General features: G+C 41.7%; 1 protein-coding gene across 3 annotated transcripts in view; it reads right to left on the bottom strand.

Annotated features, from left to right (window-relative positions):
* Cfap54 (cilia and flagella associated protein 54) overlaps nt 1–15,889 on the bottom strand; it is a 301,539-nt gene that overhangs the window by 108,893 nt on the left and 176,757 nt on the right. For 2 of the 3 annotated variants that reach the window (XM_052165291.1, XM_052165294.1), the window contains 3 exons: nt 13,594–13,801; nt 11,479–11,558; nt 8,701–8,870 (listed from right to left, as the gene is read on the bottom strand). In XM_052165291.1, coding sequence (XP_052021251.1) covers nt 8,701–8,870; nt 11,479–11,558; nt 13,594–13,801 — 458 coding nt within the window. The remainder of the gene's footprint in view (nt 1–8,700; nt 8,871–11,478; nt 11,559–13,593; nt 13,802–15,889) is intronic. The other variant, XM_052165292.1, reaches the window with a different exon arrangement.

Below are 15,889 nucleotides of genomic sequence, written 5' to 3'. Positions count from 1 at the left end.
GGAATCAGGGGTGTCCATTTTCATCTACAAGTACTTGTTGAAATAGATTTGCCCAAATCTAATTATTATTAAATTTAATCTTTAATACTCTGCAGTACTAGAGTAGGCCTAGTGTACTTTTTGTGTCTTTATGAATCCTCTCAAAGAGAAATGGAGAGAAGAGACTGTGGATGTGGATGGAGGGCATTTGTGGCTCTTGCAAAGGGCCTGGGGCCAGTACCCAGTGCTCCAATGGCTAAATGCAGCTCCAGGGGGCCTGGTGCCTCCTTTGGCCTCTGTGAGCACTGCATGCATTGCTCATAAATGCACACGCACCTCTCTCTCTCTCTCTCTCTCTCTCTCTCACACACACACACACACACACACACACACACACACACACAACTATCAGGAACTATGTGATGGAATCATTTGATGGACAGCTATACCAAAGTATTACACTTCACTTTTACAAGGGGATAAAGATGTTCCCAGTGTTTGTGGACTGGTTACAGCTTCCAGTTTTGGAGGGAAAAACAAAAAACAAATGAACAAAAAAGGTATGTGGGATTGAATTGTACCCTTTAACATCAGTAGGTTTTCATCCATGTTTTCCAGTGACTAGAAGTAAACATGGCATGACCTATTTATTATATGTATAAGTACAGTTTATGTCTACAAGCTTTTTTTTGTTTTGGGTGCTTGGTGGTCACACCTAGGCCTTACCTACACTCCAGGCCAATGCTCTACCTCTGAATACTGCTTCCTCCCCAGGGTGATGCGTCCTCTAGGCCAACGCCCTTCTACTAAAGCCACAGCTACCTCTCCCCATCTCTGGCTGCAAGCATTTCTTGCACACACAAACATTAAAATATTTTACACATTAAATCAGTTGACATTTTCCTTTGAACTCAATTCTAATTTGATAAGTTTTGGGAGCTTCAGCTATTTAATTATGTTTCCTTCTGTTGTTAATAAAGCTTTAAATTCATCTTGTCTAGCCTAATTTTCGGGAATTTGTACACAGGGAGAAAGAGTTCAAGGCCCACCTGCATCGTGCTTTAGCTGTGTGATCTTGGGAAATGCAATTATCAATCTCTTTATAAAATGAGAAGGATGATAACAGTTCCAACCGCATCAAAAGCAAATGATTTTGATGATTAAATTAGGACTCATTCGTTAGGAAATACACGCTGGGTATCTGCTTTGAGCCAGGAAGAAATCTAGGAGCCATGGATACAGCAGTAAACAATAAGAACCAAAACCCCCACCCACCAGGGTGACATTTAACTACAGTGGGACGTCCTTAGCAAACACACGCTAGTATCACCATTGTTGGTTTATTGATTTTGCAAGAAAAGCAGGAGAGACGAAACTAATTTTTTTCTTTCTTTCTTTCTTTCTTTCTTTTTTTTACTAAATTACTAAGCAGCTTTCCAATCTTGTAGCAATTATTGAATATTAAACTCCCAAGGGTTTGCTGTGCCATTAAAGCATCCGCAACATTTGTTGACTACTTCCTAAGGTGGCATCTGTGATTGCTGTTACTGCTTTTTGTTTAAAATGAAAGGAAATAAGGAAGAAGAGAGCAAGGACCCTAACTGGGCCTCAGTCCCTGGCCACTCACCCTACAGTCCCTTGAGTAAGGGTACACACTTGGGGACACCCTGTTGCTACAGGAAAGCTTCACAGGCTGGTGCTTTACAACTACACCACCCTGGAAGAAGACAGTGATGCCCCCTCCGTGAGTTCTTCCAATTCCAAAGCCTGGGTTCTGATATAGAGTGAAATGAGATGAGTTTGGCATACTCGTGACAAAGAAGCTGTGCAAAACATAGGACATACCAATGGGTCATAACCCACTGGCTACTGTGCAGTTGCTTAGGGTTATTTTTTTCCTGTTGCCATAACAACATACCTGCAACTGAGAATAGAAGTGTACTTTAGTTCATTGTTCTATATCAGCAGTTCTCAACCTGTGGGTCAAACAGCTCTTTCACAGGAGTTGCCTATCAGACATCCGACCCATCAGAGGCTTGTATTGCCATTCAAGACAGTAGCAATATTGCAGTTAGGAAGTAGCAATGAAATAGCACAACATGAGGAATTGTACTAAAGGGTTCCGGCGTTAGGAAGGGTGAAAGCCGTGGGTCTAGAGGCTGACGTCATCACCTGGTGAGGGCTTCCTGCTGCATTACAACATAGTCGAGTATAACATGGCAAGGCAGAGTAAGCCTGCACCTGCTCAGCCTTGCTTCTTACAAAGCCACCACCAACACCAGCATTAGGACTCTACCTTCTTGACACCATCTCCAAATCACCAAAGGAGATTGTATTGGTGACTTTCCTCTTGCTGTGTTAAAATGCCTTCACAGGGTTTATCTTGGCATGGGGATACAGTCCACCATGGAGGGGAAGGCGGGACAACAGGTGGGGCAAGCACCTGTGCAGGAACAGAGGCTGATCCATTTTCATCCACATGTACCAAGCAGAGAGATCAAACAGGAAGTGGGGCAAGGATATAGAATGTCAAAGCCTGCCTCCAGTGACATACTTCCTCCATTATGGCTCTACCGCCCCCCCCTCCAAGGTTCCATAACATCCCCAAAGGGCACAGCCAACTAAAGACCATTGTTAGCATATGCCTCTGAGTTGTGCTTCTAAGACATGAACTCCAGGGATAGGTATTTAAGCAACAAGAAGTACACAATGGAGAATTTCAGGTTCCCGTACCTTGGTAGACAGAGAAGTCCAGAAATGTGACTTATTCTAACAACTCAAATACCAAGAGGCATTATTTTTGTCATAAAATCAAAAGGCTTGATGTTTTCCCCCTTAGGCCATGAATTAAATACAGGGAAAAATGGGAACCACCATTTGCTTAAACAACATAAAAAGGGTGGAGCTCTGAAAGTAAGTCCAGAAGGAGAATCCCACTGTGGACAGCTTTGATCCCATTTATTTCTTATTAACATTCATGACAAAAATGGTCAGTTTATTCTCGCGAAATCCATGCAGCTCACTCTGTCCGTCACCCCAGGGAAAGCGCCTTTCAATTTCCTTGACACATAATTTTATTAGAAGTATCAGGAAATGTCAGGCATCATTGGGAAGAGGGATTGCCCAACACTCTCAGCAGTGCCCCAACAGAAGCTCATGGGGCGCGGGTCAAGTTCACGAAAGAGAGACTCACTCATCTTGACAGTAACCTTTCTGGAAATGAAGACTCTGCTCCAAAGAGGTAACAACACCAACATTTCTGCAGGGGCCACATTCACGTGTCTGAGACAGGAGTGTTCCGATACACTGGCACAGGGTTGGCATATGTCTACCACACATCTGCCGAGTCTTCAGTTAAAGCTCTACTGTGACAGCCCTTTCCTGGACATCTTACAATTTTTCATTCTCATTACTTTCTCATTAAAAGGGAGGGAGGGGGCACTCATCACTCATCCTCTGCACCAAGAGAAAAAAATACATAAGGGCAAATAAAGGAGGAAGGTAATGACCAAAAGAAAGTGTGTATGTGTGTGTATGTGTGTGTATGTGTGTATGTTTGTGCATGTGCAGGCATGCATGTGTGTGTATATGTGTGTGTATATGTGTGTATATGTGTGTATGTATATGTATATGTATGTGTGTGTTATGTGTGTTTGTGCATGTGCATGCATGCATGTGTGTATATGTGTGTATGTGTGTATATGTGTGTATATGTGTGTATGTGTGTGTTTGTGCATGTACATGCATGCATGTATATGTGTGTATATGTGTGTATGTGTGTGTATGTGTGTATATGTTTGTGTATGTGTATGTATGTGTGTGTTTCTACATGTGCATGCATGCATGTGTGTATGTGTGTGTATGTGTGTATATGTCGTGTGTGTATATATGTGTGTATATGTGTGTGTATGTGTGTATATGTGTATGTATATGTGTGTATATGTGTGTATGTGTGTTTGTGCGTGTGCAGGCATGCATGTGTGTATGTGTGTATATGTGTGTATATGTGTGTATGTGTATGTATATGTGTGTATGTGTGTATGTGTGTTTGTGTATGTGCATGCATGCGTGTATATGTGTGTGTGTATATGTGTGTGTATGTGTGTATATGTGTGTATGTGTGTATGTGTGTGTGCATGTACATGCATGCATGTGTGTATATGCATGTGTGTATATGTGTGTGTATATGTGTGTATATGTGTGTATATATGTGTGTATATGTGTGTATATGTGTGTATATGTGTGTATGTGTGTATATATGTGTGCATGTGTGTATGTGTGTGTATGTGTGTGTATATGTGTGTCTGTGCATGTGCATGGATGCATGTGTGTATATGTGTGTGTATATATGTGTGTATATGTGTGTGTGTTTGTGCATGTGCATGCATGCATGTGTGTGTGGGTGTGTGTGGGTGTGTATGGGTGTATGTGTATGTGTGTGTATGTATATATATGTGTGTGTTTGTGCATGTGCATGCATGCATGTGTGTGTATGGGTGTGTGTGTATATGGGTGTGTATGTGTGTATATGTGTGTATGTGTGTATATATGTGTGTGTTTGTGCATGTGCATGCATGCATGTGTGTATGGGGGGGTGTGTGTGTATATATGTGTGTATGTGTGTGTATATGTGTGTGTGTTTGTGCATGTGCATGTGCATGCATGCATGTGTGTATGGGTGTGTGTGTGTATATGGGTGTGTGTGTGTGTGTGTGTGTTCTAGGGTTGCTGTTGCTCTCAGATATAGCTTGAGGAAAAGGACACAACTGGAAATCATATATTAAAAGTTTCTTTGCCTTTCAAAGTTTGACAGGGGAAATAAGTTATGATTAGGAGTAATAGTCTAAGTATAAGCCTATAATTAATAAATTTTCAATAGTTCTCAATAAAGTACAGCCTAAAGGTGGCTATAAAAATATTATCACCATAAACTACCATAGCTCGTTTGATCTCAATACCACTGTTCACACCCACAGAGTATTAATATCTGTAAAATTATTGGGACCCCCTAAAGAGTACCATCGACATTTATTGAAATTGAGTTATTGAATATTGAATTTATTTTAAGATAAAATAAGACATTACATATTAACAGAAACAGCACATTTTATACAAAAAAAATATTTTCTAGAATGTGAGTGCAGAGGCTCGCGTGGCTTCCTTCACTGTCTTTCCTAATAAAGGAAAGCCCACTTCCGCTCCTGCTTCAGCGTCACTTTGCTGTCCTGCTTTATTTAATTAAAGTAAAGGAATAAGATTAAACTTCACATAAGAAAATTTTTTTCTTCTTTTATTTTGTGTGTGTGTGTGCATGTTTGCGAGTATACATATGTGCATGCACATGTGCACATATGCATGTGGAGGCCAAAGGTCAATGTCACATGTCTTCTGCTATTGCTTTTTTAAACTTGTTGAGACAAGTGCTCTCAATGAATGTGGGCCTCATTGATTGGCTAGTCTGACTGAGCAGCAAGCTCTGGAGAATCCTCCTGTCTCTGCTCCCTCCCATCCTAACACGGGCATTACAGGAACATCTCGCAGGCTTCTCCACTTAGGTCCTGAAGCCCTCAGCACAGGTCCTCATGCTAGTGCAACAAACACTCGACCAGCCGATCCACTGCCCTGGCCCCAACTGGCCTCTTTACATAACTACAGCCATTTTTCTTTGATAGTTTCTCAAATGTTTGTAGCCATATAGAACCTTGCACCACACACTGACAAAGGCTTGCTACATTAAAACCTATTGGTCTGCTCAGTTCACCAAGATTTTGAAACATGAAGTACCTGTCATCTGGAAAATGAGTTATATAAATTCATAAATCATTGAAATACTTAATTGTATAATTAAACAATATCTTCCTGATTATCACTCATGTCACCAAATTCTCAGATACATGTGACAAGTCCAAATTCCACCCCCCCCAAATTCAGATGTTCCTTTGAAAGCTCAGATTTCTGCCACAGGCAGCAGATTCTAACAGATCTGTTCCTAGAAGCAGCATACTCGCTTTTTCTGCCACATTTCCAAACTCCAACAGACACAGTCTGTCAGTTGTTTTTCAAATAAAGATGGTCTTCTACGAAAAGAGCATCCTGTTCAACTCTCAGTTCCATCACCCATGTGTTCCTCCTCCTGACAGCCATCAGCAGTGGGGCACTACAGAACGTCCAGGCAAATGCTCCACTCAAGATCCCACCCGCTTGGGCAAGTCTACACTGGAGGGTAATGATTCCAAATGCCACAGCTTCTGCTTCTTCATTAAGGGCTTTAATAAGAGCAGCTGACTTTAAACTCTCTCTGTGTGTGTGTGTGTGTGTGTGTGTGTGTGTGTGCGCGCGCGCATGCTCGCCATGGCTGAAACTGCCCTTACCCTCTTTCCAGACCTCAACTGGTTTTTGTGTTTGTTTTTAATTGAACATGCACAATATAAAAGACTATAATGTCATAGTTTGTTCCTACTTCCCCGATTCGTGCTGAGGGGTCAGGAGTTTTACAGTTGCTTTGGCAGCTTCAATGCATGCTACAGTAAATCTGGTGATCACGTCTCAGTTCTAACATAGAAATACCTCTAACATAGAAATTCAGACCTCTGCCCCCAAAAGGTCTCAGACAATGTCAATCATCTTCATATCATGCCCCAGAGCCGATGGGTTTCCATGACTGCTTAGAAGCTGGAAAAGTACCCTTCGTTCTGTGTCTAGAATAAAATACATATACAACGCATACACAAGCCAAAGTGTGAATCTGCTGAGCCTAGGCCTTACAGAGAGACCATAGCAGGCTCCTGGAATCCTAAGTATGTCTGGAGAGAACAAGGAAAGGACCTGGAGGGTCTTATGCTGCCTGCTGTGTGGTGGCGTTAGGGTAAGGCGTCCTATGTGTATGCTCTAAACATCCCACCAGTGGCAAAGTGGCAAGTAACTGATCATTCTAACCTGCTCACACAGGCGCTGTGTGGAAGGGATGTGGTGGGAACCTGGAAGCTGTCGTCAGTGAGCATAAAAATCGACCCATATGCTAGGTTACAACCACATAACTGTTATTTGTTTATCTCTTTAAATGATGGGAATTAAGTCCAGAGCTTTAGGCATGACACACAACAGTCTACCACTTAATTGCATTAAACCAGAATTATGTAATCTTTACATATACATATACATATACATATACACATACACATACATATATGAATAACTCTTCCTCTTGCCCCACCCCAACATCTCTACTCCTGAGAATCTCCAAGGCTCTAAGTAAGCAACCGACTTATTATATATAACACTGACCTATCCTCAGAGGCTAGAAGAGTGCCTAACATAGTGTCAATGCTCGAAACCATTCTCAGCGACAGCGTGTGTGTCATTAAACAGGCCACTATGCATCTGAGGACTTCGTGGTTCTGTTGTGTTCATTACCAGCTGCGTGACACTGACAGAGTACTTCTGCGATTGTGAAGAGGTGCTATTCTCTTTTAGACCTGGCTGCATGCACGTGCACACAGGAGCCTTTACACCATTGGGCTCTAAACCAGAATGTCGCAGTGAACTAGCTAATGACAGAAGCAGTGACCAAGAAGAATGAAAGCTTTGCCACAACTATGCACATTTAACCAATCAGCTTCTTAGATGGTCATCCAGCCCTCAGCAGTGTCTCAGGCAGTTCAACACAGTACAGTTCAGATGTTGCTGCCTTCAAAAAATTAGATCTTTGTCTTGTTTTTATTTATTGCATGTAATACACACACGGGTACATATATGTGTGCACGTGTGCATGTTTAGCAGTGGCTGAAGTTGCCTTAAGAGACCAGAAGAGGGCACTGGATCCCACCAGAACTGGGTTATGGATAGTTGTGAGTTACTCCAACTGTGTGTTCTCAAAAAGTTCTTTTAACTCCAGAGCCATCTCTCCAGCCCCCTTTTAAATATTTTTATTTAGTACTTAAGGGACAAAAAAACCTTCCAAGGGCTTTATGTATAATAAATAAGTAAATAAACCTTCCAAGGGCTTTATGTATAATAAATAAACAAACAAACTATAAAAAATTGAGTTTCTATCTTATAAAAAAATTAATCAAAAGTTAAGCACTGTTATTTGTTAATTTTATATATGATTTTAAAATCCTACCTAGGGTGCTTAATAAAGGAATCTCTGTAGAAAATGGATATGTTTAGTGTAAGATGAATTTTAAAACCCCATGGCTAATTAAAAATCAAGCACTCCAATGTGGACCCAGGATTTTCTGAAACTTCCATGAAGGGCGAATTGTCAACAAATGAGGATGAGTGCCTTCCCAGGACCCCCAAATGACAGACATCGGGGCTCTTGGCGTAGGGGGTCAGAAGACTGAGGGGCGAGAAGCCAAGGGATGAAGGGATGAGGATTGAGGGCATGAAGGGAGTGAAGGTTGAGGGGGAGGGAGGGCCTTGGAGAGGATGAGGGAATGGAGAGGGAAGAGGGAAGGAGAGGACAGGGAAGTGAGGGGCCTCAGGGGGAAAGGGAAGGGGAAGGAGAGGGGAAGGGGAGGGGAAGGGGAGGGGAGTGAGGGGAGGGGAGTGAGGAGAGGAGGAGTGAGGGGAGAGGGGAGGAGGAGTGAGGGGAGGGGGAGGAAGTAGGGAGGGGGAGGAGGTAAGGAGGAGGAGGGAAGGGATAAGAGGAGGAGAGAGGAGGGAGGGAATGGAGGAGCGGATGGGGGAGTGCTCCTCCTCTCCAGGGCAATTGCTTACCTGTATGCTGGCCGGTATCTCTGCAGGGCAATTGCTGCCAGGTGCAGTCTGGCCTCCACCATGATCTCCAGCTCTGCAACAGAGGACAGATAGAGGGGCCTGTGGCACTGGTGCTCTGTCTCAGACAACAGGCCGTTGATCTTTTCCTCAGCCTCCAGCAGCAAAATGGACTAAAGAAAGAACACCACACAGTTGACACAAACTCTGAGATAAAGTCTCACTCTTGACAAATACTTTGTTGTTGTTGTTGTTGTTGTTGTTGGTGGTGGTGGTGGTGGTGGTGGTGGTGTGTGTGTGTGTGTGTGCTGAGAGCAGTAACAGTGGTTAGGAGACACAGGAGTCAGTACCTAAGCAATGGAGAAGGGGCACAGAAAGGAGGCTGTGGCATCAGGTGTAGACTTGACAACAGTATCGCTGGATCTCTCTGTTCCTGACGGTTCTATACAGTTGTGTGGAGTCACCATCGACAAGGACTAGTCAACACTCAAACATTGCCTCTTGGGGACAGTACAGACAGATGTCCCTGGGAGCCTCTTGTCACATGTTTATCAAAGGATCAGTATGTTACTTTGTTTAACATGTGTTTATACTCAAAGACATACTATTCCACACACGGTGCTTCATTAACTCCAAACTCACAGGCAAAACAACTATAATTCATGACCAAATGCATTTATGCAGTATAACTATTTTCTTTGTAAGGCACATCCCAAGTACTAAACACCATTTTCATATTCTACACAAGGGACATTTTTAAACAGCAAGAATCATCCACAATGGAAACACACGGGTGGTGGGGAGGGCAAGTACAGAACAGGGTAGGGACAACTAATGCAAAAAATCTGAAGCCAAAACATCCATGCACTGACACAGAGTTCCAAAGGCTTCAGATACTGTGATTCTGATAAGGGCCGCTTGACTTGTCCTGACATCCCAGAGAAGGGCTGAAGTACCAAAAGAAGGAAACCTAATGTTAGCTCAGAGTCACATTCGGCATGGTTGGCCCTGTGCATGCTGGGTGTGGTTATTTTAGATTCGAATTTCCTGTGGTTACATTTTCTTGACATACTGAGCATGTCCACAAATGACCACAAAAGCATGGATGTCAAGAGTGTGCCCTTTGAAGTTACAAGCAAATGTTAGCAAATGGGCAAATTAGCAGACAGAATCCATAATGATACACTGTATTCCAAGTTAAATTGTGATTACCAAACTGGGAATCTGGAGTTGACTAAGTTTTATGATAGATCATCGAGAGTAGACAGAACTAATATGGCAGAAGACAGTCTTTCAAACAATAGGTCTCACCATGCACTCCCAACATAGGGCTGGATCTATAAGACTCCTCCTTGCGGACTGGTTCTCACAGTACTGTAAGAAGGTACCATATGCAAACTTCCAAAGGAAGGATGGAACCAGTATCCCTGTGTAGCTGTCTATGAACCACAACAACTAGTATGATAGGATCACCCTGAGAGTACATTAGTGGTACACATACCTCAGTGGTAACCAACAGCTCTTTAATTGAGCTTAAGACAAACTCAGCAAGAGGGAAATCATATGTGGTACTGAAAACTCCCAACTAACAAACTACCCAGGTCTAATGAATTTATGGCTCTTGAGAGAGAATCTACAACTGTCATGCTACTAATCCAGATTAATAATCCTTAGCTACATTCTAAATATTTGTCTGTATGCCCAAAGATAAGTATAGCTCTCATTCCTTGTGGAGGAAATGTCCCTCTGTGATAGGCAGAGCCCATTGCAGAAAACCACAACCCAATCAAAATGCAGAGCAGTGGAGCCACATCCCAAATGAAAGGCCTAACACACAATTCCTGTACTTAGGATCCAGGGTTCATGAAAAGGGACAAAATGATTTTAAGAACCAGAAGAGCAGAAAAGGTTCTATAAGACTATATCTTCTAAAACTATCAGAGATGCCGCATACATGAAATCTTGTTCTCATTGGCAGCCTAAATAAGACCTGAAGAAGGATTATATCATAGGTATGCTACTAGAAGGGAGAAAGCTCATGAGGCTTCATCTCTACACAAAGAACTACAGACAACCAAGGAACACTGAGAGTGGGAGGCATAGTCTTCCTCAAGGAAGAACATACCAACTGGTTATCTAGTACCAAAGATTAGCTCTGAAAACTTGACATATAAGTAACATTATACAGATTGATCAGGTTGTATTTAGGTACTTAGGATTATATATTTATACACAGATATATGTAACAACAATTTAAAACATAAAAGAGGCCGTGAACTTGGAAGAGAGGAAGGAGGACATTGTATTTAAAGGGGTTTGGAAGGAAGAGCGGAAAGGCGGGTAGTGGTGTAATTATATTATAGTCTCAGAAAAAGAAAGAAAGAAAGAAAGAAAGAAAGAAAGAAAGAAAGAAAGAAAGAAAGAAAGAAAGAAAGAAAGAAAGAAATTGCTAAAATTTTGTATATACACAGCAAGGCCTATCATAGGGTAATTTAATGTAATGGTTAAAAGCGTGGACCCTTTAAATTAAAAAAAAAAATTAGATTCAATTCCCAGATCTATATTTTGTTATTTGAATGACATTAGTAAATTTCAGATATTATCTAAACCTTAGGTCTTTTATGGAATGCAGTGTAGTAAAAAAAAAAAATGATTAATACCTACATTAATGATTAGTGGTGTGAGAATTAAACCAGCATGCAAAGTGACTGTTGTGTGGTGAACATTTTGATAAACTATTTACCATGATATGAAGGAAAAAAAAGAAACCTTCAGACTTACCTTGATGGTGTTAAGTGTGTATTCATCTCTAAATCTCAAAAGCTGACCATGAGAGTTTTCATTATCTTTTGCATAAAAATGTAAAGATGAGAAAATGTTTAGAAATATCAAGGATCGATGGTTAGTTTAAAGAGTGCTTGCAATTATTAAAATCCATCCCTCATGGGATGCATAAATAAATTTAAATACAGAAAGTCAACAGTGAACATTATAAATGCATATGTATATCAAACATTCCCTACATATACCTTAGAAAACTGTTGCAACCAATCAGAAAACTGAAAATATCCTTTACATGCTGATGATGTTACTTAGATTATTAATTTCCTATATAAAATCTTGGCTCTTCTCCTGATCTTTCATAAATTTTGAACCCTTGAAACAAGCAAATGTATTAGTTCTACTGCTATGCAGAGGCCTTTGCTATAATAGCAGGCAGAGGGACCATCAGGAACAGCAAGTCTAGTAAAAGTGATGTCGTTGAATATTCTCTCTCAAAGTCTTGATCTACAGCCTGAAGTCTGCCCTTCTTCTGAAGCAGATTTAGATAAAAGTCTTTCCCTGTGTCAGTCAACCAGCTGGGCAAACAGGAATCATCTGACTGTCCACCACCACAGAAACATTACCTACCTATAAATTGGGCGAGTGGAAAGAATGATTTTAGAATCATGTGGGACTTGGCACTATCTTCCTTTTTTCTTCCAGTGCCAACCTCCTGGCTATTATCCTAAAACATGAGACTCTGCACTTAGGGGTCAGCTGAGCAAAGGAAGGTTAGATTCAGGCTTTTTTCCTCAATGGGGAAAAGAGATCAAAGAGATACACTTCTGGCATGAGAATGCAAGGAGCTCCCAGATCCTACTCCATGGGGAAATTGTTTTCTAAATGTTTTATGGTCTCTGGGAAAGTTTCTTAAGGGATACAGCAAATGCACAAATGAACTTAATTTCAACAAATTCAGGTCCCAGGGAGACACCTTGTCTCCAAACAGAAAGTGGATAGTTTCCAAACAAACAACACAGTTGAGACCTGATTTCCATACTCAAACACACACTTGTGTACCCACACACACATGCATATACACACATACACACACACAATACAAAGCTAGAGTTATCACACTCCTTGACTTTAAAATATATTCAACACCTATAACATACAAAATAGTGATATTATTACCTACACCCATACCCATTTGTCTACCCATAAACATGTTAACATTCATATGCATAACATAAATAACATGTATACCACACACACACACATACAATCAATTTTTTAAAGAACAGATACAAATAAAACCTGCAGTTAAACATCATATGAAATTGTAAATAAACTGTATTTTAAGGTATAATCTAGTATATTTAAAAAGTATAAATACTTGATAGCTCACAAGACCCACTCCTTGCTGTCCACCATAGGAATATACACTGTCATATGGGTCTGTATCACTGTAGTATGGTTCGTTGGAGGCAGGGTATGAATCTCAACAGGGGACTGCTTCTCTCTACCATAGGCTGCTCAGAGCACAGAATAGTAAACAGATACAGTGAGCCAAAGCAATGCAGTTTTCCTGGAATGGCTTCAGTGAGACCTTTTAAGAGATTTATTTATTTTTATTATGCTTGTGTGTCTATTTGTGCACTCTGTGTGTTCAAGTACCTGCAGAATCCAGGGGGCATCAGCACCCACGAGCTTGAATTATAAGTGACTGCCCGGTGTGGGTGCTGGGAACCAGACCTGGGTCGTCTACAAGAGCACCAAGTGCTTCCAACTGCTAGACCATCTCTCCAGACCTGGATTTTGTTTTCTTATAAAAAAAATTCAAGATGCAAAAAAATGCATTTTGTTTTCATATAAGAAATGCAAGATGCAAAAATGTAAGCATTCTATAAAACCATGACAAGCTCTATTTTGCATATTCATCATATTTCTATGAATATGCACGCTGGATAGATGAATATGCACATACTTATACCATGACATAAGCATATATGTGCCATAGGACCGCAGAGGGAGAATATATGCTCATGTATGCTGATTTGGATTCTTGGGAGTGGAGTGGTTAGTGGTTAAAGCAACCAGGATAAAGCAGAAATAAAAACCGAACCTCACCTTTTAGGTTTTGGGCGGTGGGTTTGCTCTTGTCAATAACAACGGGGTAGTATATTATTTTTGGTGAAGTATCAGGGATACAGTTTATCGTTGCAGCCAAACTTATGAAAAAGTGTGACTTGACAAAATTAAATTTATTTAAGAGATGCTGGTAGCCAAGAGTAACCAGAACGTGGGGCAAGCCTTTGTTTATTAGCTCTTCAAGTGCCTACAAGTAAGACAGGAAAGGGGAGTGATTAGTTACATATCTGCTCACACGTTAGTTTCACTCCTGTTTCACCTTTCTGAGTTGGTGTCAGACCAAGTATCAGACATGATAGTTCTGTAAGAGTGAGGACTGTTGAGCCCCTCGATGACACATCCTGCCTGACATGGAAACTTCTACTTTCTTTGGTAGGTTAGTTATGACAAATGATATTTTACTAGGGCTGCTTTGATATAACAAACACATGGAAGGACCTGTGATGAAGGAGTATAAATATGACCCCAGACGGGCATGGTGGCGCAAGCCTATAGTCCCAGCACTTGGGAGGCAGAGGCAAGCTAATTTCTGAGTTCAAGGCCAGCCTGGTCTATAGAGTGAGTTCCAGGACAGCCAGGGCTACACAGAGAAACCCTGTCTCAAAAAACAAACAAACAAAAAAATATGACCCCGCAGACAGTGGGGGGAAGAGTACTGAGTTTGATTTGCTCTGCCTCACTATTCTTCACTAGCGCCACCCATGTATTGGTTTGCCTTACATAGTGGTGTTGAGTTCAACTTGTGGTAGCGCTGCCACTGAGAGAAACTTACCTAAGAACTGGTCTTGAAGTTCCTACAGCAGTTTGCTGTTTTTGTGGCCTTACCTGGGGCCAGTTGGCAAGGCTAATGGTTCCTTCAGGATTGAACTACAGCTGCTGGTTCGTGCCTGGTGTCTGCCTGCTGAAAGGACTGGTCTGTAGCTGTCAGTTCCTGTGTGGTGTTTGCCTGCCAAGAGGACTCGTCAGCAGCTTCTGAGTTGTATTTGGTGTTTTCTACAGGACTGAACTGCTACCAAAGAAGATTGAGCTCGCCCCCAAAGAACTATTGCTGAACAGGTCCACTTCCCCCACATCCTGATAACTTTACTCTTCCTATACTTCTGCTGGGTGGGGGTCTAGAGAAGAGGTTGAAGCCTTATTAAAAGTGGGTTACAAAAAACTTATGCCTACAGCTGTCCTGCCACATGAGACCAAACATGGGGTCAGAGTGAGGAAACAGATGTCTTATCAGCAAAGGGGAAGACTACAGAGGCTCTTCAGGCACATCCATAGGTTACTCTGAGTTACCATGCATGCCAACCAGACAGGAGCAAGAAAACAGTCTCCCTAGCCAGTTTGACATCCAGGACCAATTACACCTTTTCCCAGTCCCTCCCCCTTGCATATACTCTTCCCCTGCAACTAGGACTCTAAAGTTCATTCGATGGCCTGCAATGGAAGAAAGCAGATCAAAAGTGCATGGCACTGCAAGTTGCCCCACATTTAGGTGTCACAGATATCTGATTACACTGTGAACCCCAAGATTGTGTGACTTACTGGCAAAACCTGATTCTAGTTGTGGTGTGATTCAGCCCTAGCACACACCTTCAATCCAAGAGCTTTCTGTTTATTGTAAACAGGATTAAATAAAGTCAAGTGTAGGTCAGGAGGTAGAAAAAGTAGCCAGTTGGCAGGGAATGAACATAGAACAAAAACAGAATAAGAGGAAGTCAGGAGGACAGAAGGACAGAGAGATGCACAGGAAGTAGAAGGGAGGGACATTGAATTTGAGGTAGTTTTTGAGATGATGTGGAGGAGAACTTCCTTTTAGAATGTCAGCTTAGGAGGAAGGTCAGCTGGGTTCTTTCTCTGCCTCTCTGAGCTAGCGCTCTTTCAACCCAGCATCTGGCTCCAGAGTCTTTATAGGCAAAATCGGTTGTTGGAGATTTTGTTAAAAACAGCATTAAGGACTCCACCCAAAGCCTTAGCAACAATCGGCCTACAGGTTGCCTGTCTATTCAGGATCCACCTGGTCATTTCACACATTTTTCTATTCTAAATCCTAATCATCCCTCTCCTCTTCCCAGCTACTGAGAGCTGAAAACCTCTCAGTATTGTTAATTGGCTGATCACAGTATTGTTAATTGACTTGATTGATAGACATCAAAATAATACCTGGCACACAGTAGGCACAGCAGATTAAAGATGTTTCTTTAGAACTTGAGGCCAGTGAGAAAGTTCTGTGAGTAAAGGTGCTAGCAAGAAACCCTGAGGAGCCCCAGATTCTATAGAGGAA

Source organism: Apodemus sylvaticus, chromosome 20 (genome assembly GCF_947179515.1).
Source record: "Apodemus sylvaticus chromosome 20, mApoSyl1.1, whole genome shotgun sequence".
Classification (NCBI taxonomy): Eukaryota; Metazoa; Chordata; class Mammalia; order Rodentia; family Muridae; genus Apodemus; species Apodemus sylvaticus.
This window is presented reverse-complemented; position numbering and strand designations above follow the sequence as displayed.